The sequence below is a fragment of the Squalius cephalus genome, assembly GCF_949319135.1.
Source record: "Squalius cephalus genome assembly, chromosome: 1".
NCBI lineage: Eukaryota > Metazoa > Chordata > Actinopteri > Cypriniformes > Leuciscidae > Squalius > Squalius cephalus.
This window is the reverse complement of record NC_137122.1, coordinates 3,840,639-3,865,963: the sequence shown is the minus strand read 5'-3', so window position 1 is coordinate 3,865,963 and position 25,325 is coordinate 3,840,639. Positions and strand designations below refer to the sequence as shown.

Below are 25,325 nucleotides of genomic sequence, written 5' to 3'. Positions count from 1 at the left end.
CATGGCAACAGCTGGGTGAGAGTTAATTTTAAAATTAATGACATTGTTTGAAACAAGATAATACAATTATTTACGGTATATTTGTGTTAAGGATAAAAATGAAAATTATAGAACTTTTTGGGTTAGATTTTATTACACAGATCCTTAAATAGATCTGACTAAGTAAAACAATAGCCTAAAAGCTAGCAAAATAAGGTTAAGAAAAATGGTTAATCAGCAGGTATCAACCTGTTAAAGGCCTAAGGGTCTTGACTCAAGGTCTACTAAAGTTAAAAGGCAATGTACTATGGTATGATTAGTTTTTTTCTGAAAATAGAATTAGATTGCTAGAATTAGAATGTTGGGAAGAAGATGAAGTTGAGGTTACAGTGACTGAAGATGAGGTATACGAGAACGAGAGCGAACATGAGTTTGACTAAGAAATGAAATGACCATGGGGGAAATTTACCTGTTGTAAATTACTATGATTATAGGAGAAGTAAATGTCAAATTGTGTGTATGTTCTTTGAATGAACATGGGGTGGATTGTAATGGAAATTTTACATTTAGACGTGTTTTTTACTTTCAGATGTGTGCAACTTGTGTTAATGTTGAACATGTATTTGTACTTATAAGCATTTAAAGAAATATAATCATATAGGCTTGCAGGGGCAAAATGTTCTGGGTAGCAAAGAGACTATGAGTACTCAAAGTGACCTATTGTGTACTTCAAGTGTGAAAAGTATGTGCGCAGCTTTGATGAAAATAGAGATAGGCAAAATGTGTGAAATCGAGCAGCAGCTAATTTCCAGGAAACTTTTGCAGACTTGGTATTGTCCTGTCTAGATAGAATTTATGTTAGAAGAGATCTCGAACAAGACGTGTTGCCTTTTAAGGTAAACCAAGGCGATCTTTTGAGACAGACCAGGATGTGTTAAGGGTATATAAGCTTGGCAAAAAGGAGAAGTCAGCGCCTTCTCATATCAGACTCTGACTGATGTGTGAACAGCCAATTTCTTGCAAGAAATAAAGATCTTTATAATTTTTGAAATTTCCAGCTGTCTTCCAATTATTATTTAAAGTTGAGAAAAGAATTTCCACAACAAAAGAAATCAACCAAAACGTATTTTATGGAGTAGACACTACGGGAAAAGACGCTGACTGACGGTAACGAGCGTCAGCTGCTCACGAGACTCGTTGTTAGGACAACGACCGCTGCGAGTTCGCGCGAAAGAAGAAGATAATGGTCATGTGCGGGCTAATTATCTATGCGGGTGAAGTTTGTGTTGCACGATACAGCATAACTGCAGTATAGTGTAGTAGTACAAAGGGTAGGCCTATGAAGACTTCAAATGCAAAAACCTCTAAGTCCGTCTGAGATTTTTCTTTTAACAAACATTTTTATCAGGCTCCTTTGTTTAGGTTTAGTAATTTCCCTTAAATGGTTTTTCCCTTAAATTTTAGTTGCCCTTAAAATAAAATTACTGAACCTAAACAAAAGAGCCTGATAAAGAAAAAAAGCTAATTAAAAAAAGAAAGAGGTTTTTGTATCTGCGCGCTAAATGACAGTTAATTATGTAAAGCCAATAGTTAGAAGTTTCTGTTTTGCCCTTCGAAATATTAAAATATATAAAAAAAAAAAACATAGCTACAAGTGAGGCTGTGTATCGTGATTCTGTAGCCTACTATTCTGCTAGTTGAAAATGTATTATGCAGTAGCCTAACTTACAATATTATTCAGAGTGTGTGTGTGTGTGACCGTGATTTATGTGCATACATGTCACTTTTTTTACAGTCGCTCATCAAGTTCGTAGAGAAATTTATTCTGTCCATTTTAAATTCTGATTTTGGCCACCTCTCAAATGGGTCAACAAACCAGCAGTTGTACTTCAATGTACTGCAGTTATTTTTTGTAAGGGATTGACGTGAAAGAAGTCACTTAAACTTGAAATTAATTCATTTACAGAGCAACTATGAGTAAGAGAAAAGGGACAGTGGCAGACATCAGGCATTTTTTTGGTGGTAAAAGAACAGTAAGTAGGACATATAACAATTAAGAGACAGGTAATTAAGGTATGAGTGCTGATATATTTAACAAAATGTTAATGTGTATGAAGAAAACATGTCCTCTGCAGGAGCAGGACAATGAACAGGCAGCAGGAAGTAGTGAACATGAGCAGGCAAGAGAAGGTAGTGGACAGGAGCAGAGCGATGAGCAGGCAGGACATGACCAAGAGGTGAGTTTGTTAGACAGAAATCTGCATAGTATGCCACCAAACCACATGCTTATAGCCTTTTTCTTTAGTTTATAATAGGGATTTACCATGAGGAGACAGGGATAACGCCATTCTGCTGGACACAAGAACAGTGGCTGGGGTGGAAAGATAGAAATCCATGGTTATATTCAAGACAAATGCTAGGTTGTGCCACTTGCAGAGACGCAAAGACATTCCTCTTGTCTGACAAATATATTGGGATGCACTTTTCACAGCAATGGATAAATGGACTAGTTGGCAATTGTTCTAAGAGAACTCTGGCAAAGAAAATCTACAAGCACCGTGACAGTGCAGCACACCAGAGAGCTATAGAGATTGAACATCAGAGGGAAAAGATGTATTACCCAGAAACATCTTGGAAATTAGTGCTAATTTAATTCGTGAAACCACCAGCTCCTTCAGAACAGCTTATGCTGTTGCTAAAGAGAGATTGGCATTCAAAAAGATGCCATCCCTTATGACACTTCAAGAACTTAATGGTGCTGTAGTGGGGGAGGTGCACCGATCAGACCACTCTTGCGCAGAAATCATAGAGCACATTGCAGATGAAATGAAAAAAAATCTAGTCAGAACAATTAGAGAAAAGAACTCCCGCATCTCTGTTACAATAGATGAGAGCACTGCGTTTGGGCGGGCATACATGATCATTTTTATCCGATGTGATGTTAGTGGAGATGGCGATCTTGACAATGTCTTCTTAGATCTAGTTGAGTTGAAGGAGGGCACAGATGCCACTTCCATTTATAATTCATTGAGAGGAAGTCTGAGGGAAGCTGGCTTTGATGATGCTTTTTACAACATAATCTTATCAGTGTTGCTTCAGATGGGGCCTCAGTTTTAACTGGAAGTAAATCTGGTGTAATTACTAAGCTTAAGCAGGAATTCCCAAAGATAAAATGTATTCACTGTCTAGCTCACAGATTGGAACTGCCTGTAGCAGACTCCCTTAAATCGGTCTCTGGCTGTAACCATTTTGAGATTTTCATTTCTAAATTATATAGTTTATTCAGCCAGTCCCACAAAACCACTCGGTTGCTGCTTGAGGCAGCTGGAGATATTAATGTACAACTGCTCAAGATTGGCCAGGTATTTACAATTAGGTGGGTCTCAAGCAGCTTTCAGACTGTGAAAGCTGTCTGGAGAAACTACCCGGCCCTGGCCAAATTCTTCAGAACAGAGAGTGAAGATGCCAGTAACCCAGACATTATGAGGAAGAAGTGCCTTGGGCTTTATAAGTATCTCACTAGTTCAACTTTCCTGTATGATCTGGCCTGCATGAAGGACATCTTAAGAGAACTGCAGAGCCTTTCGCTGAAATTGCAGCAAAGAGACTCCTCACTTGTCAGCAGTTTTTTCTATGTGCAACAGACTGTCAAAATCCTTTCAGCAATGAAAACACAGGGTGGGAAGTCTATCTCCAAGGCTGAGCAGTGTGTGTCAGTTGGCCAGTTCAAAGGTGTCACCCTTGTTGGTGACCATGCAGGAAAGATCAATAGACATCAGTTTTTTCAGGCAGTTGTGGACAACTTGACTGCTCGCATGCCAGCCGATGATCTGGTGAAACTGATCCAGCCCCTTGATAAATCTACCTGGCCAGAAAAGCAGGAAGACCTCATTTTATATGGGGAAGCGGAGGTTCACTTGTTTGCCAAGTTGCTTGGAGAGCGAAGCAGGGAGGCAGTAGAGGATTTCAGAGATTTTCGACATGGCAGAAAGGAAGGAGACACACTTAAACGGCTCATAATTGCAAGCAAGACCCATTTGGCAACCTCTGCGGAATGCGAGAGAGGGTTTTCTGCATTGAATGACACTGACAGGAAAGGACGTAATAAACTGCGTATCGACAGTCTCACCTCTCTCCTGTTTTTGGATTTGAATGGGCCACCAATAGACAGCTTTGACCCCACTCCATTTGTAGAGTCTTGGGTGAAAGCTGGCCATCGCCTTTCAACATCATGGGTTCCAGGGCGAAAGGGTAAAGATCGCCAGCCAAGACCAGTGTGGTCAGTTTTTTCAAGATAATTTAATGAATGAGTATTAACTTTTCAGTGTGACATGATTGATTGAAACCCTTAACTTGTAAAGATAAATAATTGGTTGCTTGAATTAACTTTTCAGTGTGACATGATTGATTGATTAATATTTAAATAATAAATAAGTAAGATTTAATTAGGCGATTTATCATTTGTGCAATTTCATTCTTAATGTCTTAACAAGAGGGAATCTGCACTAATAATCAGGGAATGTCGCATATAGATTAGTGGTTCTCCTGTGTAAGCCTATAAAATGGGCAAAAAAGTGACGTCACAAGTCGAAATAGCGGTACCCAATACATATGTTAGGATGCTATTTGTAGATTTCAGTTCGGCATTTAACACCATTGTGCCATACAAACTTGTAAACAAGCTGAATGACCTGGGACTAAACACCACACTCTGTTCATGAATTTTGGATTTCCTCACTAACAGACCACAGAATGTCAGAGTGGGCAGCCATACATAATCTGTTATCACCATTAACACAGGAGCACCGCAGGGATGCGTTCTTAGTCCAGCTCTTTTCACCCTATTCACACACGACTGCAAACCCATCCACTCCTCTTCTAACACCATAGTGAAGTTTGCTGATGATACCACTATAGTGGGAAGGATATCAGAAAACAATGAGATTCACTACAGAGAGGATGTCCAACATCTAATCAAATGGTGTGTGAACAACGGTCTGGTTCTGAACACTGCCAAAACAAAGGAGATCGTTGTAGACTACAGGAGAGTCAAGAGAACAACATCACCCCCCCTCTACATAAATGGTGAGGAAGTTGAGAGGGTGAATGACATCAAATTCCTGGGTCTTCACATAACAAAAGATCTCACATGGACCATTAACACATCCTACTTAGTGAAGAAAGCGCAGCAGAGACTTTTTTCCTAAGAACTCAAAAAAACAAAAGTGCCAACCCAGCTCTTAGTAAATTTTTACAGGATCACAATAGAGAGCATCCTCTGTTATTGCATCACAGTGTGGTACTCCAGCTGCACTGCAGAAAACCGCCGAGCTTTGACCCGGACCGTCAAAACTGCTCAGAGGATCATAGGAATCAAACTCCCGAACCTTGATATGATCTATGATAGCCGCCTACGGAAGCGAGCTAGCAACATCAAGGATTCAACTCATCCAGGACATAATCTTTTTGTACCCCTCCCACACACACTTAAGAACAGCTTTTTCCCCTGTAGCCCCCCCCCCCCATAAATAGTTAACCCTTCCTCTGTTTTCCCTTTCTCATGTTTGCTGCTAATGCACAAAAATACTCATTGGACAATAATGTTTGCACTAAATTACCACATTGTAAATAGGGTCATATTTTATTATCTACACACTCTATGGGACATTCATGTACTCAACTACTATACTGTAAATACCGTTACATTTCTATCCTTAAATTTATCTTGTTGATTTATTATACTAAGTGCCTTTTTATTTATTTATTATATTTTATACTTTTATTACATTTATTATGTTACGTGTGCTGCTTTCTTGTTTTATGGTTGCTGACCTCTGTGAGCTACCAAACAAATTTTGTTGTATAACTACAATGACAATAAAGTTTCTCTCTCTCTCTCATAGTATCAAGAGAAGAGAACGTCATTAACAACATGCTGTCAAGTACCGATTGCTTTCTGCAATGGTCTGGACTTGAAGAACAACAAATGCGCGGTGTTTTACGAACGACGCAGCGGTGGCAATAGATGGTATAGAGCCAAGTATGATCAGCCTCCATCATTCACAATCGCTGGGAGCACATTCAGAGTTTATTCTAGACACAAATCTTACAATTATTTAGGACACATGTTTAATGTTGCAGGAGAATGGCAAGAGCAAGTGAGCGATAGCTGTAATGAATACTCCAGCAGACTAGACTTGATAGACCAGTGTCCCCTACCGACCGGCATGAAACTCCAGGCAGTTCGGGATATAGCTCTGTCTAAGATCCAACATCTGTTCGCCAACGTCCACATTGCTAAAATGCATCTGAATGAGCTGAACAGTAAGACCATGCAGCTGGTAAGAAAATGGTTAAATCTCAATACACCCACAACAAGAAGTATTCTCTTTATGAGCAAATCAGAGGGGGGACTGGGGATTCCCAACACTGAATGGATATATACAGCTACCAGAATAAAGCATTTACTGCATATGCTGAATAACGACGACCTTACAGTTGGAGAAGTGGCCCGGCGCTCACTGCTGCTGGATCTCAGCAAACGCAAGGTCCCCTGCGCTGCAGATGGAGAACCAGGGTTCCTTGGCTCCAGAAAGAAACCTAGCGGAAAGCTGGACACCAGGGCCACGGGATTCGGAGTACGTTCGGATTGGCCCGATCTGAATGACTTGTACAGCAACAATAATATACAGTTGAACTGGCACATGCAGGCGGGGAGCAGGTCAGTGTCAGCGAGGGGCAGATTATGGATCTAAATGTTCGTGCTGAGGCGATAATACATCACACTGGAACCAGTAAGAAGCTGAACAGCCGGACGTGCAGGTATGAAATCCTCCAATATTTTCAAGCACAGCAGCGCGATTATCGGGTTAACCTGCGCCTTCAAGGTAAACTTGCATGCCTGCAGTGCGCGGATCATGCAGTCTCACACTCTGCGTTACACAATTCGGAGGGATCCTAAAATTTGTTATCAAAGCTCGGCCAAATACAACCTCTCTCTGGTTTCCAAAACACCACGAACCATTCTGTCTATTACACAGCGATAAAACAATGGAATCTACAGCGCACATAATGAACTGGTGCCCTGCATTTAAAGGCCTTTACATCGCGTGCCACGATCGCATCGTAAACATAACAGCTCAAGAACTGTGCAAAGTGTCTGGACAAAGTGCAATACACACAAATAAGACTATTCAAACTGGCTGGTTTTCAAATCTGAATGATAACATAAACTCTGGTATCTCTTTAGATTACAGCCCGGAAAGTACTGGGTAATTAAAGCGATTTTACAGTGTAAATTTCTGTAATTATAGTGTAGAAAAATGAAACAAAAGCACGCACATCAGTCTCAAATAGGGTGCTTGACTAAAAAACAACAAGTGAAAAGATAAAGTATAAAGTCGGCAACACCTAAGCTCCAAAATTATCAAAAATATTTATTTTTAAGACAATTATCGCATAGCGTATGTGACGTTTCGAGCACGCAGGCTCTTCATCAGACGATGGTCATCCATCCATATGTTAAAAAAAAAAAAAAAACCCTGCAGTTGATCAATTTGTACAAAAAAGGTAATCTTGGCTAGTCTTGCTTGTAAATAATTTTTATTTTCTGTTTTATTATGAACATTTTAATCTTTCATTGGTCTGATGAAGAGCCTGCGTGCTCGAAACGTCACATACGCTATGCGATAATTGTCTTAAAAATAAATATTTTTTATAATTTTGGAGCTTAGGTGTTGCCGACTTTATACTTTATCTTTTCACTTGTAATTATAGTGTACCAATAAAGTACTTACATGTAAGTATAAGGGAACAACATGTAAAGTTTGGGGAATAAAGGGGTAACAACCAGGAGAATTAAAACAATATTTATACTGTAAGTATTGTAGATCTAAGGGGTACTTATTTTACTATTATGATACAACAATCTTACATTTGGGACCAATTCATAAAGTTTTCCAAGTCAGTGCTGTAACGACATGGAACAAGAGGGTAACAAGCACCACTTTAATTTACGGCCCGCAATATCACACTTACCCTGTAACTACATGGAACAAGAGTATATTTCCCAGTATTAAAAAAAAAGCAATAGTTTCCTTGAAGCATGTAAGCATCTGCACTTTTGCTACCAAAAAAAAAAAACTGTATAAATGCATATATATGTACCCTGTAATTGTAGCCCTCAAACCGTATTCACTTTATAGCCCTTAATTCTGTAATTGTGGACAAATGTGGGCACAGAGGACTCAGATGTGATCCTATTTTTTATTTATTATAAATGTTATATCACTGTCTTCGATAAAATTTTGTCCATCCATTTATGGTGTGTTTTTTTTATTTTGGGGGTATTTTTGAATTTATTTACTTCAAAAAGTACCATATTTTCTATGTAAATTATGCTTATTTTTTTGAGTGTGAGTTTTTGCCATGATGAGAATGTTGTACAGGATCAGCCCTTCATTTGTGTGTATGTTAGATATGCATTGTATTGGATCTATTGATTTATTTTTACAAAAAAACAAGAAGAATGCTCTAAATTACAGTTTTTGCTCTAAATTACATTACTTTCACTTTCACTTTCACTGTCACTTTCACTTTCAATGTCACTTTCACTTTCACTTTTTCCCATTCATTTCTATGGGTGCCCATTTTTGACCCAAATACAAGATTAAGGATTTTTTTTTCACCCACTTAACATTGTAGAATTGAGTCAAAAAAAATTGTGTGTGTTCAGGAGGCAAACTTAGGAAAAGTGGCCAAGTCTTGTACCGCTCAGATCAAGGGAAGTATCTTTTAAAAATAAATCAAAATTATTTTGCCCACATTTGTCCAGAATACGGTTTTATTAAAAAAAGCCTATACAGTTTGCATTGGTACACAATTATTACAAAAAGGTATGCAGTGTATGTTCAGTGTATGTAAGATTGTTGTATCATAATAGTAAAATAAGTACCCCTTAGTTCTATAATACTTACAGTATAAATATTGTTTTAATTCTCCTGGTTGTTACCCCTTTATTCCCTACACTTTGCATAATTATTGTTCCCTTATACTTACATGCAAGTACTTCATAGGTATACTATAATTACCAAAAGCTAAGCTGTAAATTCGTCTTAATTACGCAGTACTTTCCGGGCTGTAATCTCAGGAGTTACCTAAACTCTCTAAGAAGTGTTCTCAGAGAATACCTAAATACTGCAGACACTGTAGTTGTCAATGAACTCTCTAAAAACATTCAGATTCTGGAGGTGGGTTGTTGTTTTGATGCTTACATGGACTGAGAAAATGTTAAAATACCAGTCATTAACAAATGCTTTAGCAGTGTGTGGTTACAGCACAAAACTGATCATCCTAATTTTCGGAGACACACATCCTAATGTGCACAGACTGTTTGTGTGTGAGACTGTGCGTCAGAGGCTTGCAAATTGCTGGACTGAGTAACAAGACCTCTAAGCAAATAGCCAGATCCTGCTCTGTGTCAGCAGTCATAGGCAGTCTGCATGTGTGGAGAAAGCGATGTCACCTCTATCATTAACATGCAGAACCTATTTATTCATTTATTCATGTGATTGTGATTATTAGCAGTGTTTGTATGGTCAGGTGAAACATAACAGGCTCTTTGTGAATATTTGGATGCTGTGTTGTTTTAATCAGTATTGGTCATTGAAAATAAAATAATCAAGAGTGTGTGTGTGTGTGTGTGTGTGTGTGTGTGTGTGTGTTAGCAGCTCCTATTACCTCACACAGACAAGCACTTAGGGTTGGGTACCGAAACCCGGTTCCAATAGGGAACCGGTTCCGACGTAAACGGTAGTAACCAGACCGAATAAGAACGAAACTTTCGGTGCCTGATTTCGGTGCCTGACGTTTTTTTTCCGCCCCCTATAAAACATCTCGCGGCACGAATGATCCAATAATAAAACATCTCCAGTTAACCAGCAAAGCATTCATTTAGTTCGTTTGTTAAATAAGAGACGATCTAGCGTTGAAATGTGTTTTTTTAAATCAAGTGATCAAAGTGCTCATTGCCGCTGCGATCAGTGGCGCGGATACAGTGTTTTCTCGTGGCTCGCGCACACCGCACTTCACTCGGACGCGCGCTTCAATACGTTGCGGAGATCGATCTATTTATGAGGCGCCGTCTATATGATTATGTGCGCGGAGAGTTTGTGTGTGTGTGCTCGCGTCTCAGATGAGTATGTGCGCGGAGAGTTTGTGTGAGTGTGTGTGTGTGTGTGTGTGTGCTCGCGTCTCAGATGAGTATGTGCGCGGAGAGTTCCGCGCGTCTAGTGTGTGTAGAGTTTGCGTGTGTGTGCGTGAGCGACTTTAGAAGTTGTGCATTTCATATATATTATTTTGAGCATTCAGCAGTATACATGTATGTGTGACTACCTAGTATAATACGTGTATGCAAGGGTTTCATATGTGCGTGAATGAAGTTTGATTTAAGCCCTAGATGGCGCCTCATAACCTATCTATTCGTTCTGGTGAAATCTCAAAATATAATGGACACAAAGTGTCCCTGCTTGATATACAACCACTGATGAGCATAATCGGTTAAAAAAAAAAAAAAAAAAAAAAAAAAAAAAACACCAATGCGGATTATAGAACCCAAAACCTCTGACACGCTTGACTAAAGTTCAAGTTCAGCTGCCAGTGTTCCTCTTCGGGTAAGTCTAGTATTTTAATGCCAACTGCAAATCTTGCATATCAAGTATGAAGTATATCAATATCAAGTATATTTATATGAGGCTATACTGTGTGTGTTAAATATTTCTGCTCAGTGTCAGATATTTCTCTGTTCTGTAAAAGTCATAATATGAGAAGACAAAATTTTGATCTTAACTCAAGTGTTTTGTGCTACATCAGTAGCCTTTTAAAGGGCACAATTTTTCATTTAATCAGAAAATCTTTTTCAGAAAATCACACACACACACACACACACACACACACACACACACACACACACAGAGGTATTATTTTTTTGATAAAGTGTGTGCAGTTTAGTTTTCTTAAGTACCGTTTCAAGAACCGTTTAAGCACCGGAACCGTTTGAAAAATACCGAGTAGGTACTGGTATCGGATAAAACCCAACCGATACCCAACCCTACAAGCACTAAAATGTCAGAAACTGTTCTGCCTTTAAACCGGAGTCAGACAAAGATGGAGAGACTCAAGAAGAAGTGACAACACGTAGATGCGACAAGACGTTTCTGAATGGTTAGTTGATGAATTTATGTTGCTGATGTGGAGTTAACTAACTTCAATTAGCATATTCTGTCATTATATTCTATAAATCGCTCGTGTGGGAACTTGTAAGATGCCAACAGAGTGACATGCTGTTGCATTTGTGTCATGTACTGTATTGCATTTGAAAGACGGATGCGACAGCTTGAGCTTGAACTCACAAATGTACTCGACTACAACACCTCTTCCTTTCTCAACATGGACTGCGTGTTCCCGGTTATGTAAATTAGGGTGCTTTCACACCTGCCTCATTTAGTTCGGTTGAATCGCACTAGAGTTCGTTTTCCCCACTGGTGCGGTTCGTTTGGGCAGGTGTGAATGCGGCAATCGCACTCGGGTGCGCACCAAAAGCGGACCAAACAAGCGTACCGAGACCTGCTCGAAGAGGTGGTCTTGGTACGTTTTGAAACGAACTCTGGAGCGGTTCGTTTGTGTGAGAACGTGATCCGACCTTGAACAGAACCAACTGCCAAAGAACTGCGCATTTTTGGACTAAACCAGTTGCCATAGTCAACTGTGCTGTGATTATGGGATGAGGAGAAATGTTTGTTGACAGTTTGCACTCGCGGACAAACTTTAAGTTGTGAGGAGGTGCAGACAGAGCCTGATAGAAATTATTAACAGCCGCATCCTCGATTCATTCTCAAATAATCTTGTTTGTCTAAAGTGGTGTAGTAGACAAACTATATAATAAAATATGACGAAGGATACAATCAGCCCACGCAGTCGTCTCTCCATAGTAAACAGCGGCGTGTTATCTGCCGGATTTTCCCGCACGTTAATTCTGACCAAACAAAGTGCAGTTGTGGAAATGCCAGACATATCTGGCCAACGAGTGATGTGGATGTAGTCACGTGACTGCATTTTGGTTCGTTTTATCAACTCAAACTGATTCGGACCAGAGCGATCAGTCTGGTGTGAAAAGGAACCAAAACGCCTGAAAAATGCTACAAAGTATCATTTTTCACCCTTGGTCCGGACCAAATGAACTGAACTACAGATGTGAAAGCACCCTTATAGGGTTTGTGATGTCACTAACCCGGGAGGAATGTTGTGTAGTCTCTACCAGCTGTTTGTTGTAGTCCTTAAAAAAACATTTTGTGACCTGTTAACATGGGTACGGAAAAATCCCAAGAAGTATATAATAAGCTATACACTCAATTTCAAAATATTTAGAAGGAAAGTCTGCCTAGATATAGATTAAGTGCTCTCTTGATAATGGCATGATAGCGCTATTTTTCATGCAAAGTAATGCAGGCTAATTAATAAGCTATCGTTTGTAATCAACATATAATAGTTATTTGTAGAGCATTCAACGCTATATTAATATATATACTGTATATATATATATAAAATGTCTTTATTCATTATTAATCTATCTCCAGGGATTTCATTTGCATAAAAAATATAACGGGGTGGCACCAGCCCCCATGGAAAGACATTAGGAAAATATGAAATACGGATGTGCGTCACATTACATTGATAAAAATAATTTAGTAGCCTATCCTTGCCTTGTTTTTGAATAAATACATCAAATAGTGTACAATATATTTCAGAGAAAGTTTTTTCTCAATCTTTTCCACTGGCCAAATAGCCTAATAGCTGGTTTGATTTGCATTAGGGCTGGGTAAAAATATCGATTCATCAATGCATTGCAATTATTTGTTTTTCAATTCAATATCGATTCATCAAATCCTATGAATCGATTCAGCCCGCCGGCCAGTGGCGGCGCTGTGGGCAACACTCTAGAGAGAGCGTTCAGCGTTGTACAAGCGCGGCTGCAGAAGTGAGTCAAATCTGTATCTGTATCGTTCGAGAGAACAACCAGCGCTGTATTTCAGTTGTTTTCCTCTGTGAACATGCACTAATGGATGTCTGACAATTTCGTTGCTTTTTGGAGTTTTCAGATTTAAAAACGTCAATAAAGGCTTGTTCGTTCTGCTCTCACGAAACAGATTGATTATAATATGCTATCGTCAGATGAAATCCTGCAGGCGTCGGCGCTTTCTCCGTCATGCAATAAATGCACATCCTTGAATGAGCGCGGATTTTCTAGCGCATTTACTTGAACTTCATAGGCAATAACGTTATATCTATGGTTTAACCCATTTGAGAGGCGGCCAAAATCAGAATTTAAAATGGACTGAATAAGCTCTCTACGAACTTGACGAGCGATGCCGCGCTGACATGTAACTTATGCACAAATCACCACACACACTCTCTCAGAGTAATATTATGTTACTGCATAATACATTTTCAACTAGCAGAATAGAACAGAATCACGATACACAGTCTCACTTGTAGCCATGTCTTTATAATATTTCGAAGGGCAAAAATAGGAACTTTTAATTGGCAGTGTTATTTATTGTGTTGACAAAATAGCACTCTGTAATGTTATAATATCTATGGTTGCACTTTTTTTATGACTATGCACATTTTGTGCTTATGTTTACATTTATTTGATAACTTGAATGTATAGGAAGATAGAAATATACTACTTACAGTTACATGCACTTTAGAGGTGTTAAATAAAACACCTGTTTGTTACAGTTGTGTTTTGTATTCAACACATGTACAATATTGTACAGTTTGTTCTGCTAAATAAACCATGACAGGAAACATACTGGGGTCAATTTGTTCTTAAACATTGTTAATACTGCACACATTATTTATAAAAAAAATATATACTCAGGTACTTAATTACTTGTGTATTTACTTATTATTGAATCGATATCGAAGCTAATAAATCAATATCGAATCGAATCGAATCGAAATCGAATCGAATCGAAGCCTCAAGAATCGAAATCGAATCGAATTGTGAAATTCCTAACAATACCCAGCCCTAATTTGCATTGAGAGATGATCTTATGGAAAGTACCCCATGCCAATCTCTAGGTATGGTGAAGGCTATGTGATGATGTGGGGCTATTTTAATAGGAATTTAACATAGGGGTGTACTAACTTATGCACCATGTATTTTAAGGAAGAACATTTATTTATTTACGATACATTATTCATTCACAAAGAAAATTGGTGTCCTTAAAGGTTGGATTTTTCCTAATTTTTAAGGCATTAAAAATAATAAAGGCATTAAGTTCAGTTTCCAAAAGATGATTTTTTATTCCTCTTTTTAGTCAACTTTAGCATGGGTGTCTAAACTTATGCATAGTGTAACCCCTCTCACCGGGTCCTTCACACCCCGCTCCGCGCGGGTCTCCGGCATGAGAGTCAGCCGCTCTAACAAGGAGGCTAAAGACTGCAGCCTCTAGCGATTGTTACTAGAGCGCCTGTTGAGATCAGAGGAGTGAGGTTTACTCGCACAGCAACTACTAGCTGGCCTCCGTTACAATAGCACTGTATTTATTGAATATAAAAAATGTTGTAACTTCTCAGTAATGATTTCATGTAGTTTAAGTGTTTAACTCCATTAATGATAATGGCATATTTAATCTAAATGTTTAAGTAAAACATAGTTTAAATCATTCTTTTATATATTTTAACTGTTATTGTGAACATGCACTGTATTTATTAATATTTACGCTTTTCCTTCATCCATTAGATAGGCTATTTTAGTATAACTCTTATAATAGGCCTATGTCATTTAGGCTATAGCAGGGATTTTCAAATTGGGTGAATGTGAGCCTCCCCTTAAAGTAGGTAAGGACAGCCGAGCCCCCCCTTCCCCAAAATCCCGTCCGCCTGCCCTAACCCACACACGCCTCTGCAGTAAATGCCATATTTTGTGTGTTCCAGGCAATGATGAGTTTCAATAACAACTGATAAAATGTAAATATTATTTTATTTCCACAACTTTCTTAAAAGTGCATTCATAAACGATTCTTTGCAACAGCAAATAATTTCCAACTTCATGCAGGTCTAATTGAGGCTACTTTTAAAATCACTGAACACCAGTAGGCCTAACCACAAGTCAACAAAACATGCTTACATGTGCAATCGGTGCCAGAGCTACCGCCGACGACACCTGACGGCTGAAATCGGCACGGTGTGTCTGGGCTTTAAGCTCACATTTGAAAGAGATGCACATCATCTCGAACAAAATCAGCAGTGGTGGAAAGAGTACTGAAAAAACATACTCAAGTAAAAGTACCATTACATTCCAAAAAATGTAGTGTGAGTAGAGTAAAAAGTACTTGTCCAAAAACCTACTTGAGTAAGAGTAAAATAGTAGCTTATTTAAAAGTACTCATGAGTAGTAAGTAGTGAGTAGGCTACTGAGCTGCGAATTCTACCCCCTTATAATAAACACTACACTACAATTTATAAATTAAAAAAAATAGCACTTACTGTAATTCACATTATATTTTGTTCTTTGTCAGAAAGATTGCAGAATATCTATCATCCATCTTTTTAAAATGCATCAAATCAGTACACTCATCACCATTTAAATCATATTACAGTATTTGAAAAAAAAAAAAAAAAATGTAAAAAAAATTTAAAATTAGGCTAAAGGCCACTGATATATTGATAAATATATTGATATATTGTTGCACATAAAATATCAATATTCATAACTGTGCAAAGAATTCAAAAACCTTTAGAAACTCATATGATAGTTCAGCATCACACACCATGAGATGGGTTAAATAGAGAGATTAAAAATACCCAATTTCTCTCCAAAACGGTACCAGTTTTAGTGTTTTGATAAATGAGAATCACTAATATCAGATTACCTCTAATGCACTGAAGAAGCCTAATAGGCTAACACTAATTACACTGTAATTCCATGCTATTAAATATGTTACAATTTAAACGTAAATGCACATTGTTCTAGAAGGGTGGCATCATCCCTTACATTTTACACGGCTACATTTACTCACATTGTAATGCTGAAGTGCACGCAAGTGCACTTGCCAAATGAAGACGGATTGTATGAAATGGATCAATAAAAAAAAACGAGCTGTATATAGTTTATTAACGAGCTGTAGTCACGCACTGACAGAAATGCAGTTCAAGTTAACGCCATAGTTCATAAGGTGCACTGATACTGAATCTGGCTGCATGACGAGCGCGAGACGCGGCAGTGCACAGATCGTGACGCGCGTCTCTCTATAACGAGATTGTGAAGTAAATGGGAACGGGAATTCACCGCATTATGAACTCGTGCCAGTGTTCGAATTGAGGGGGGGCTGGGGGGGCTGGGGGGGTCCGGGACCCCCCATAAGCATCAAGGGACCCCCCATAAGGCCCAAAAAAATTACCTCGGGGGGTCCCCTGGTTTTTCATTAAAACTAAAATAATAGAAACATAATTTATTAGGTAATATAGCCTATATATTTTTTTAATCAAAGTATTGCGCTGCCGCTCCCATTAGAAAGTAATTCAAATTAGATTTGCGTCTGAAAAGACGCTCAAGTGCGCCACACGCTGTTTTCTGAAGGAATTTACTGACTGTTGAATTTATAAACAGATACATTTTATTTATCGTGCCATTTATACGGCAAATTTTTTTTTTTTTTTTTTTTTTTTTTTCTTGTAAATGATACGCACTGCAAACCCATTGGGTAGGATTAGGGTTGTGGAGTACGTGCGTATTACACGCCATAAAGTGTGTAGCCTATCATACTGTATGCACGCAAAAACTATTTTTGGCGAATAAATGGTACGATAAATAAATTTCGTGCTATAGATAAGCACTTTCACGAGAGTCTGGCAGAGTGGATCCTCATTTTCACCTCACAATGACGGTAAGATAATATTTCTTTCTTTTATGATTGTTTGGTAATTTATTGATCTGAATAGAATTTCGACATTAACGCTTGTCCGGGACACGTGCGTGTGTTTTTTAAGGGACAAGTGAAAGAGAATTGTACTTGCCCAACCGGACAAATGCCCTGATTAAAACAATTTTCAATATCAAAAAAATAAAACAAGAAATAACGTACTCGGTTACTAACGTAACCTCAGTTCCCTGAGAGTAGGGAAAGAGTATAGAGAGTAAAAATTAGGGAAAGAAATGCCCTTTATAAAGCTAAAAACAACAGTGATGTAATGAAATATTGACAATTTAAGTTTGAAGGGAGTAAAGCCTTTGTTTAGGCTGGAAATGTAATTTTGACACAAGAAGAACTTTTATTTTAAATAAATCTTAATTTGAAATCAGCCTACTTCAGTGTGATATTTTATCATATTATCATGCTTAACACTGAGAATTTTAATAATTGAAATGTGATGATCATATGCAGATATCTAAATCAGAGAATATCATAGGTTTGGGCGGTTGGCGGGTGGATTATTTATTTTTAACAGCAGTTTCGAGGGACTCAAATTGCACCAGATTAATGAATTTATCTTTAAAATGTACAAAATTTTCTTCCGGGGGGGAATACCCCCGGACCCCCCTAGAGGTACCGAGCTCAACCCACAAAAATAGGCTACTGTGGGAAACACAGTCGGCTATATGATGTTCTACAAAAAATACACATTTTATTATCTTATTTAATACATAGTCGGGATTTTAGCACCTACGCCTCATTTTGAGCCAGGAAAAACCTGTTAATGCTCAGCTGCAAAAACATTTTCTGTAACACTAAAAGTTAAGTAAATGAAATTATAGTGTTATATGAAATAAATAAATGAAAATATGTATATTATTACGTTTTTTTGGGGGGCAGGGGCGGGGGGGACCCCCCAAGAGCTTTGACACAATTCGAACACTGCTCGTCACGCAATACTACGTGGGTACAGATTGCAAAAACTGAAGGCACGGTTAACAAGTATGAGAGCGCGGATTAGAAACTCGTGGGTACGGTTTATTAATCCGAGGGAACAGTTTGAGAATTCGTGAGTACTGTTTATAAACTGAGCGGACGGATTGCAAAACCGTCGCCACGGATCGTTTTTTTACTCACACAGGTGACTTCCCGGGCTCCGTAACCTCCCTTAATGCTGACTTCTGTTGACTTGGGACAAGGAAACGACGCATTTTAAAGCCAATACTCGCATCGCACACACAAACCGATATCAATAGAGCTGCATACAGTTATTTTTTCTTTGCGTGTCGCGCCTCCCCTGTGGCTCTTTGGCGCCCCCCAGGGGAGGCGCGCCTCACCTATTGAAAACCGCTGGGCTATAGCACAGCGAGCGAGAGAGAAAATGAATATATTTGATTCATTCATGAACGAATAAATGCTACATTGCAGAAATATGAAATAACACAGACGACTATAAGACAGACTATGAGTGAAAAAAAAATAGTTATAGATATTTTCAGTCTATTTGTATACATAAAGGATCGAATTAAACAAATAATAATAATAATAATAATAATAATACATAGGTTATAGGTTATTTAAACACTATACCCTCGTTGCTTAAATACAATATACTCTATAGCCAGTATAGCGAGTAGTGTCTAATGAAAACCTTTTGTATATATTTATTCTATCTTTAACTCGGCATTACAGTTTAAATTACATTAAATAAGAGATTCATACATGCATGTTCAGGGCATGCGCGTCGAGTATCAAGTTCGTCATCGCGCTACAGGCTGCAGCGAGGACAGTCTCGAGAAAAAGGCGGAAGTTTCTCCTCTTTCTCTCCACATACAGACAGACACCCGCACATACACACAAAACTTTGTCATTAAAAGCTACAGCTCATGTTTCAATAGAAATTTCGGTTTTATCACGAATTTGAGAGCCGCACTAACAAATCTAACACGACATTAATAGGCCTACAAAAAAAAAAAAAAAAAAAAAAAAAAAATTTTTTTTTTAAAAACTAATGGAGAGCATTAACTAAGCCAAAAATTAACTACAAGCCAAATTAACTGCACTATTCACACGAAAGTAACCCAGATGAATGAACACAATAAACGGTGTAAACAGACACTCTCTTACCTAGTGCGTTTCCCGTCGCCATATTTTATCTCCACTTATGATCTTCTCATGAAAATGCGTCCTAGAAAATAAACCCAATTCACATCATAAAAACAATAATCTTAATATTGCCTATGTTTGCAATGGTTTACGTCAATAAATGAACATACCTGCATAAAATACGTTGATGTAGAAAACAACCTCACCGAGTGTAGAGCAACATTCAGAGTTTGTTCCGCTTTTAGTTTCACTTGTGTTTTACTCCTCCCCCAATCTGCATATTTTAATCGCTCAAGACAGACGTCAGAACCTGAACCTCACAGCCATTGGATGCCGAGCGCGTTTTTGCTCAACTTTAGTCTGACAACTACAGATTAAGTCTTAAAATAAATTAGTAAGAAAAAGAGCGTGTAGAAATCAGCCACAGGGGAAAAGCATGAAAGTGTGTAACTGCAAAGGGGAGGATTAAAACAAAAGCTAAAGCTGAGGGACGCCTGAACAGCAGCTCTTCTCCTGGCGAGTTTATATTTACTGCAAACATGGATTTTATGCAAATATGTTGACATTAAAAACCATTGCAAATGTTATAGTTGAGCAATAATGATGAGACATTGTGCACAAAGAACCATCATGGACCGCATGAACTGAAAATACTGATTACAGACCATCAGAAAAACATTATCATTTAAAGATATAGAAAAGTTCAGAGAATTTGTTGAATAAACTTTATTCATTCTGTCAATAATCCCACACTGATGATAATTTCAATAACAGTCATGAATACACACGTGTGTGCTTCTGTCCTCAAACTACACATTATACACACACACACACACACACACACACACACACACACACGTTTTTTGATTGTCTTTTAGGATCAGATCCACACAGACTGAGTGATCCTGTTATTTCAGTCTCATCTGATCGTCTCGTCACGTCTCGCTGTGTGAATGTCCTTCATGAGATCCTCTGTGACGCTTCAGGAGTAAATCAACTCTCAACACATCATTCCTCTGTTTTCATATTTAATATTTCACTAACATGATTCTCTAATGCTTCTTTCTTTCATCACAGTCTCATCACAGTCTTCAGACCATGTTCAGAGGTGAGAGAGACACTTCAGTGAAACACATCAGTCAGGGATGCGCGATATATACGGACATATGTCCATTTTTAATAGTAATCTGTATCGGCCTGATAAGTAAATTTTGCCAATATATTAAAGCCAATAATAATGTATTATTTCCTTCAGCTGAGACTCTTCAGATGCGACTGTTCAACATGATGGTTTTAAATTGCTTGAAAAATGATTGGAATCACTTAAAAAAGGAAAATACAGTTCAGTGTAGTATAAAATACAGTAAAGTGCAACATGTGCAGCGCTGTCATATCGGCTATTTAAAATCAGCATGAGAACATCATAATTGTGTGCTTGGCTTTTAATGGTGAGACTTTTTTTTATGTAACAGGCTCTCATTTAGATTTAGATTTATCAGGCAATATATCAGTTATCGGCTTTCAGATATAAAGAACTATTGGAGCTATATGAACTATTATATCTGACACTAATTCACAAGAGCTCAGGTCATCGGGAATCACATTTACATTCACTTGAATGTCCATAAACTAGAGAGAGGAGCATTTTTATTAATATTACATATATTTCTAATTAACCTGTTGTTGAGTTCTTCATTATTTACTGAATGTTTGAATGTATCTGTCATGAAAACAGGTTTTTATTACAGCCACCGTTTAAATGTTTATATTTCATTAGAAGACTGTATTATAAATGCTGTAAATGTGCAGTTTAAACTCAGTTTATGCCCTGTATAATTCTAGAAAGCTGATGGAATGGAGATCAGGATTGAATGGGGAGATCAGCTTGAATCGGTGAGCGCCGGCAGATCTGCCTTCTGCAAACAACCTCAAGATCATGTTTCTGGAGAACAAAATATGAAGATAGAGTAAATCTCAGGACGAGCTAGAACTGAAAACTGAAAACTGAAGGCTGCTATTGTGGACACAAGTACTGTCACCATCACGTTCTTTGTCACTGTCATCGTCTTCTTCACTGTCACTGTCATCGTCATTGTCTGCACTACAGTTCCCATGATCCTCCTTGGCCCACACCTGCACCTCCTCTTCGGTCCTCATGGTCTTCAGCTGTTGTCTCGTGCACACATGCTGTTTCGTTCTTGGATTAAACTAGTGGTGGGCAGATCGAGGCTTCGGGAAACAATGAAACAGTTGAAGCAAATGTGCCATATTGTGCCGACACCCGTCTCAACGGTGACACCTAGTGGTCACTTGCAGGTGTTGATCTGAAACAACCTTGACAACCGAGGCATTAAAAGATTTGTTGTTTTTTTATTATTGTATTTTTCTAATATGTGAAGCTTGTAACCTGTAGGCTCCTCACTGTGCATAATGTTATTTTGGTCATGAAAAATGAATATTAATAAAAGATGTCCACAATGTCTCACTTTTTATAGATTTTTATAAAAAAATATTAATTTCTCTGCTGTGGAAGGATTAGCCTACTTCTTTTTTTTACAGATTTTTTTTTTTTTCAGGAAATTAAAACTTAATTGTGTGGGGTTTTTTTTCTTTTTTTTCTTCTTTTTCTCTTCAGTCCTTTTCACTGATTTTGTCTCACATGCTTCAGTGAAATGGCTGGACTAAATACGGGGCTGAGTAGTAGAGGTATCTCTGTTAACATAGTTAGCTGGAATGTTCGAGGTTTGGGAGGGCCAATTAAACGTTCTCGAGTGTTTTCTCATCTTAAGAATTTGAATTCTGATATCATTTTTCTCCAGGAAACACACCTGCGAGTCAAAGACCATGTTAGATTAAGAAAACCCTGGATAGGCCAGGTGTTTCATTCTAATTTTAACAGCAGAGCCAGAGGTACAGCTATTGTTATGCATAAACGAGTTAATTTCTCTCCATCACAGATTATTGCGGATCGTGAGGGTCATTATGTTATAGTCGTTGGCATTCTCTTTCATATGTCAGTTGTGTTTGTAAATATTTATGCCCCAAACTGGGATAATCCCACTTTTTTCTGGCACCTTTGTTGTTAGATATGTATAATGATTCTTTAGCAAATGGTTCTCTTCCCTTAACTCTCACTCAGGCCTCTATTTCACTTATTCTCAAGCGGGATAAGAATCCAAATGAATGTAGCAATTGGAGGCCCATAAGTTTGTTAAATTCGGATGTCAAACTATTGGCTAAGGTGCTGGCTTGCCGTCTGGATCCCTGTCTTCCTAAAATAATCTCTGAAGATCAGACCGGTTTCATTAGGGGGCGACAATTATCATCAAATATTCGACGACTCTTAAATATAATTTTTTCTCCATCCACCTCTTTATCTAGTGAGATAATCATCTCATTAGATGCAGAAAAGGCCTTTGACCGGGTTGAGTGGAATTATTTATTCAGTATTTTAGATAGATTTGGCTTTGGCCCCTTTTTCACGTCATGGATACGCCTTCTGTACACTGCTCCTGTTGCCAGTGTGAGAACAAATGTTGTGTGTTCCCAATATTTCCCACTCTCAAGAGGTACTCGTCAAGGCTGTCCTCTTTCCCCTCTATTGTTCGCTTTAGCAACAGAACCTCTTTCCATAGCCCTGAAAAATTCCCCTCTTTTTTCAGGTATTGTTAGATGAGGGATAGAACATCGTGTCTCGCTCTACGCTGATGACCTTTTGCTTTTTGTTACGAACCCTGTCGGCTCGGTCTCAGATCTTTTGAATATTTTAAACAATTTTGGTTCTTTTTCTGGTTATAAGCTTAATATAGACAAAACTGAATGTTTTCCAGTAAATAGCATGGCTAAACAAATCCCAGTGGAGGCCCTGCCTTTTCATTTATAGTTTCGTTACTTGGGGGTAAATATTTCTCACTCATTTGATCTACTGTATCAATATAATTTCTCCAAATTACTTACTCAAGTTAAATTAGATTTGCAACGTTGGGATAAGCTACCTCTTACTCTATTTGGTAGAATTCAGTCAATCAAAATGAATATTTTACCTAGGTTTTTGTTCCTTTTTCAGACCCTTCCAGTGTTTTTACCAAAGTCTTTTTTCAAACTGTTGGATGGGGCTATTTCTACTTATATATGGCAGGGTAGACCTCCAAGGCTAAGCAAGACATATCTTCAGAGACATTAAAAAGATGGGGGTCTTGCTCTGCCTAATTTGTTGATTTATTACTGGGCAGCAAATATCAGCAAAATTCACAGTTGGTATAATTCTCCCCATATAGATTGGTGTGTATTAGAAGCGCAGTCAGGGCCGGCGCGTCCATATAGGCGAACTAGGCAATTGCCTAGAGCGGCACTTTTGTAAGGGCGGCAAAATGTGTGCCAATCGGGAATGAACAATTCACAAAATAGGCTATAGGGACATCCCGCGTGACGTCACGCCATTTGGAGCAGCCATTTTGACGGAATAGAAAATGCTAAACCGCCGGTGATACCCATAGACAGTATAAACAGAGACGGGCTCTGGTATAAACTACATTGATCCTGCAGCTCGTCGCGATATTCTATCATGCCCGAGCGATGCTGTGCAGTTGGATGCGATCAGATACGTGATCATACAAAAGGAATAGGCCTATCTTTATACCGTATCCCGAAAGAAACAAAACGGAGAAACAAGTGGTTGGCGGCAATATACAGGCAAAACGCTGATGGTGGTGCTTGGCTTCTGTTTGTGATATAAGGTACAAGAAGAAAAATGTAAACAAATAATAAAAGTGCATGTAAAATATACAATAAATTTGAGATGAAATTATACAAGGTTACTTGACTTTTTACGTCTATTCAGTTTTTGTAACATGTCCATGACAACCGATAGCCTGCTTTTGTATGCTTTTAATGAAGCTCTGGTGTAGCGTGATGGGAAGTGAATAAGGTAACGTCAGCTGTAAATGTCACCGAACTCAATGTCAGGAAGTTTTTCTACACATTAAATGCCTGTAAAAAGAACTTGCGGTGCTTCATATGGATCTATGATTCCTATCTTCCTCTTGTATACTTGATATATATTTTTGTGATGCTAATAAGTGCGATGACATGACGTGAAGAGTTAGCTGAAGCTAATAATAGTGGTGGGGGAAAACTCGATTCTGTTCAGTATCGAGATATTTTGCGCACGCAATTATATCAATACTGTAGCGCAAAGTATTGCAATATTTAGGCTAATTATAAAACAATTATACTAATAATTATATTATTAGTATAATAATATACTCCCTAATATATTACCCACCCCTAATAATAGATATATTGCCATTAGACAGTCCATAGACAGTATAGCCAATGTGAGTAGCTGACGGATGTATACCGTCAAAATGGCTGACACACGGCTAGGGGTCACGTGACTGGGAGATCCCTATATGATTTGCTGAGCTGCCGCTGCGCCGCCCCGCCCCGCCCCCTGCTCTCACGAGTCATGACTCATGACTGAGTAGCCGCGTTTCCATTACAGATTTGCGCAAATGTTTTGCGTTATTATCTAAATATAGATAAAAAACTATTGCGAAATGACGGCGTTTCCATTAACCGATGTTATGCGACTAAACGTCCTTTTTTCTCTCGCGATAAGTCATTCCAAAAATCAAGGCAACGGACGTTGGTTTATATAATAGGCTATCACAGCCACCGCATTACATTATTATTATTAATGGAAGGAAACGTGGCGTGTTATCCAAGCATTAATGGCAGGGAAAGACCCTTATACTGCGAACGACACATAAAGCCTAAGGAGTTTCTGGGTGTTTTGCCCTCATTTCTCCGACGAGGTTTTGATTGTGGCATTTCTTTGAGATTAAGAATCCAGTATTCCTATAGGCTAATTATTGTTTCTTTTATTAATTTAATAAAGAAGTCTGTCTCGTATTCTGTCCAAACGATCCATGTAGGCTACTTTTGTGTCCATTCGTTTTTCCTTTTTTAACCCGTAATTGAAAAACGAAAAATGAACGGTTGTTGTCTTTTTAAACGCAAAGTTGAACACCAACATTTTAATTTGAACTGGCCACAAAACGAATTTTCAGATTTTTGTTTATGACTTTTTGCCCCTTTATTAAACATTTAAAATATTCACAAATTAATATGGAAAACATGTCGATTTTACTGGTTTTCTAAGGCCAAATTAGAACCTGGAATTGATGTTTTTCCCGCAGTGCTGAATGAGAAGAGCCATTAATATTATTAATAAACTATTGTTTTTGCTAAAATCACATC

The 25,325-nt window shown here is 38.2% G+C and overlaps 1 protein-coding gene across 3 annotated transcripts in view; it reads right to left on the bottom strand.

The window, feature by feature from the left end:
* The window catches only part of LOC307156122 (GTPase IMAP family member 8-like), a 33,271-nt gene extending 13,897 nt beyond the window's left edge, over window positions 1-19,374 (bottom strand). The window contains exons 1-2 of one of the 3 annotated variants that reach the window (XM_079867340.1): window positions 19,235-19,374; window positions 19,086-19,146 (exon numbers count right to left, since the gene is read on the bottom strand). In XM_079867340.1, the coding sequence (XP_079723466.1) occupies window positions 19,086-19,107 (22 nt within the window). In that variant the 5' untranslated portion in view covers window positions 19,108-19,146; window positions 19,235-19,374. Of the gene's footprint in view, window positions 1-2,302; window positions 2,347-19,085; window positions 19,147-19,234 lie in introns of those variants that run through there. The other 2 variants (XM_079867339.1, XM_079867338.1) reach the window with 2 other exon arrangements.
* Window positions 19,375-25,325: the final 5,951 nt, after the last annotated feature.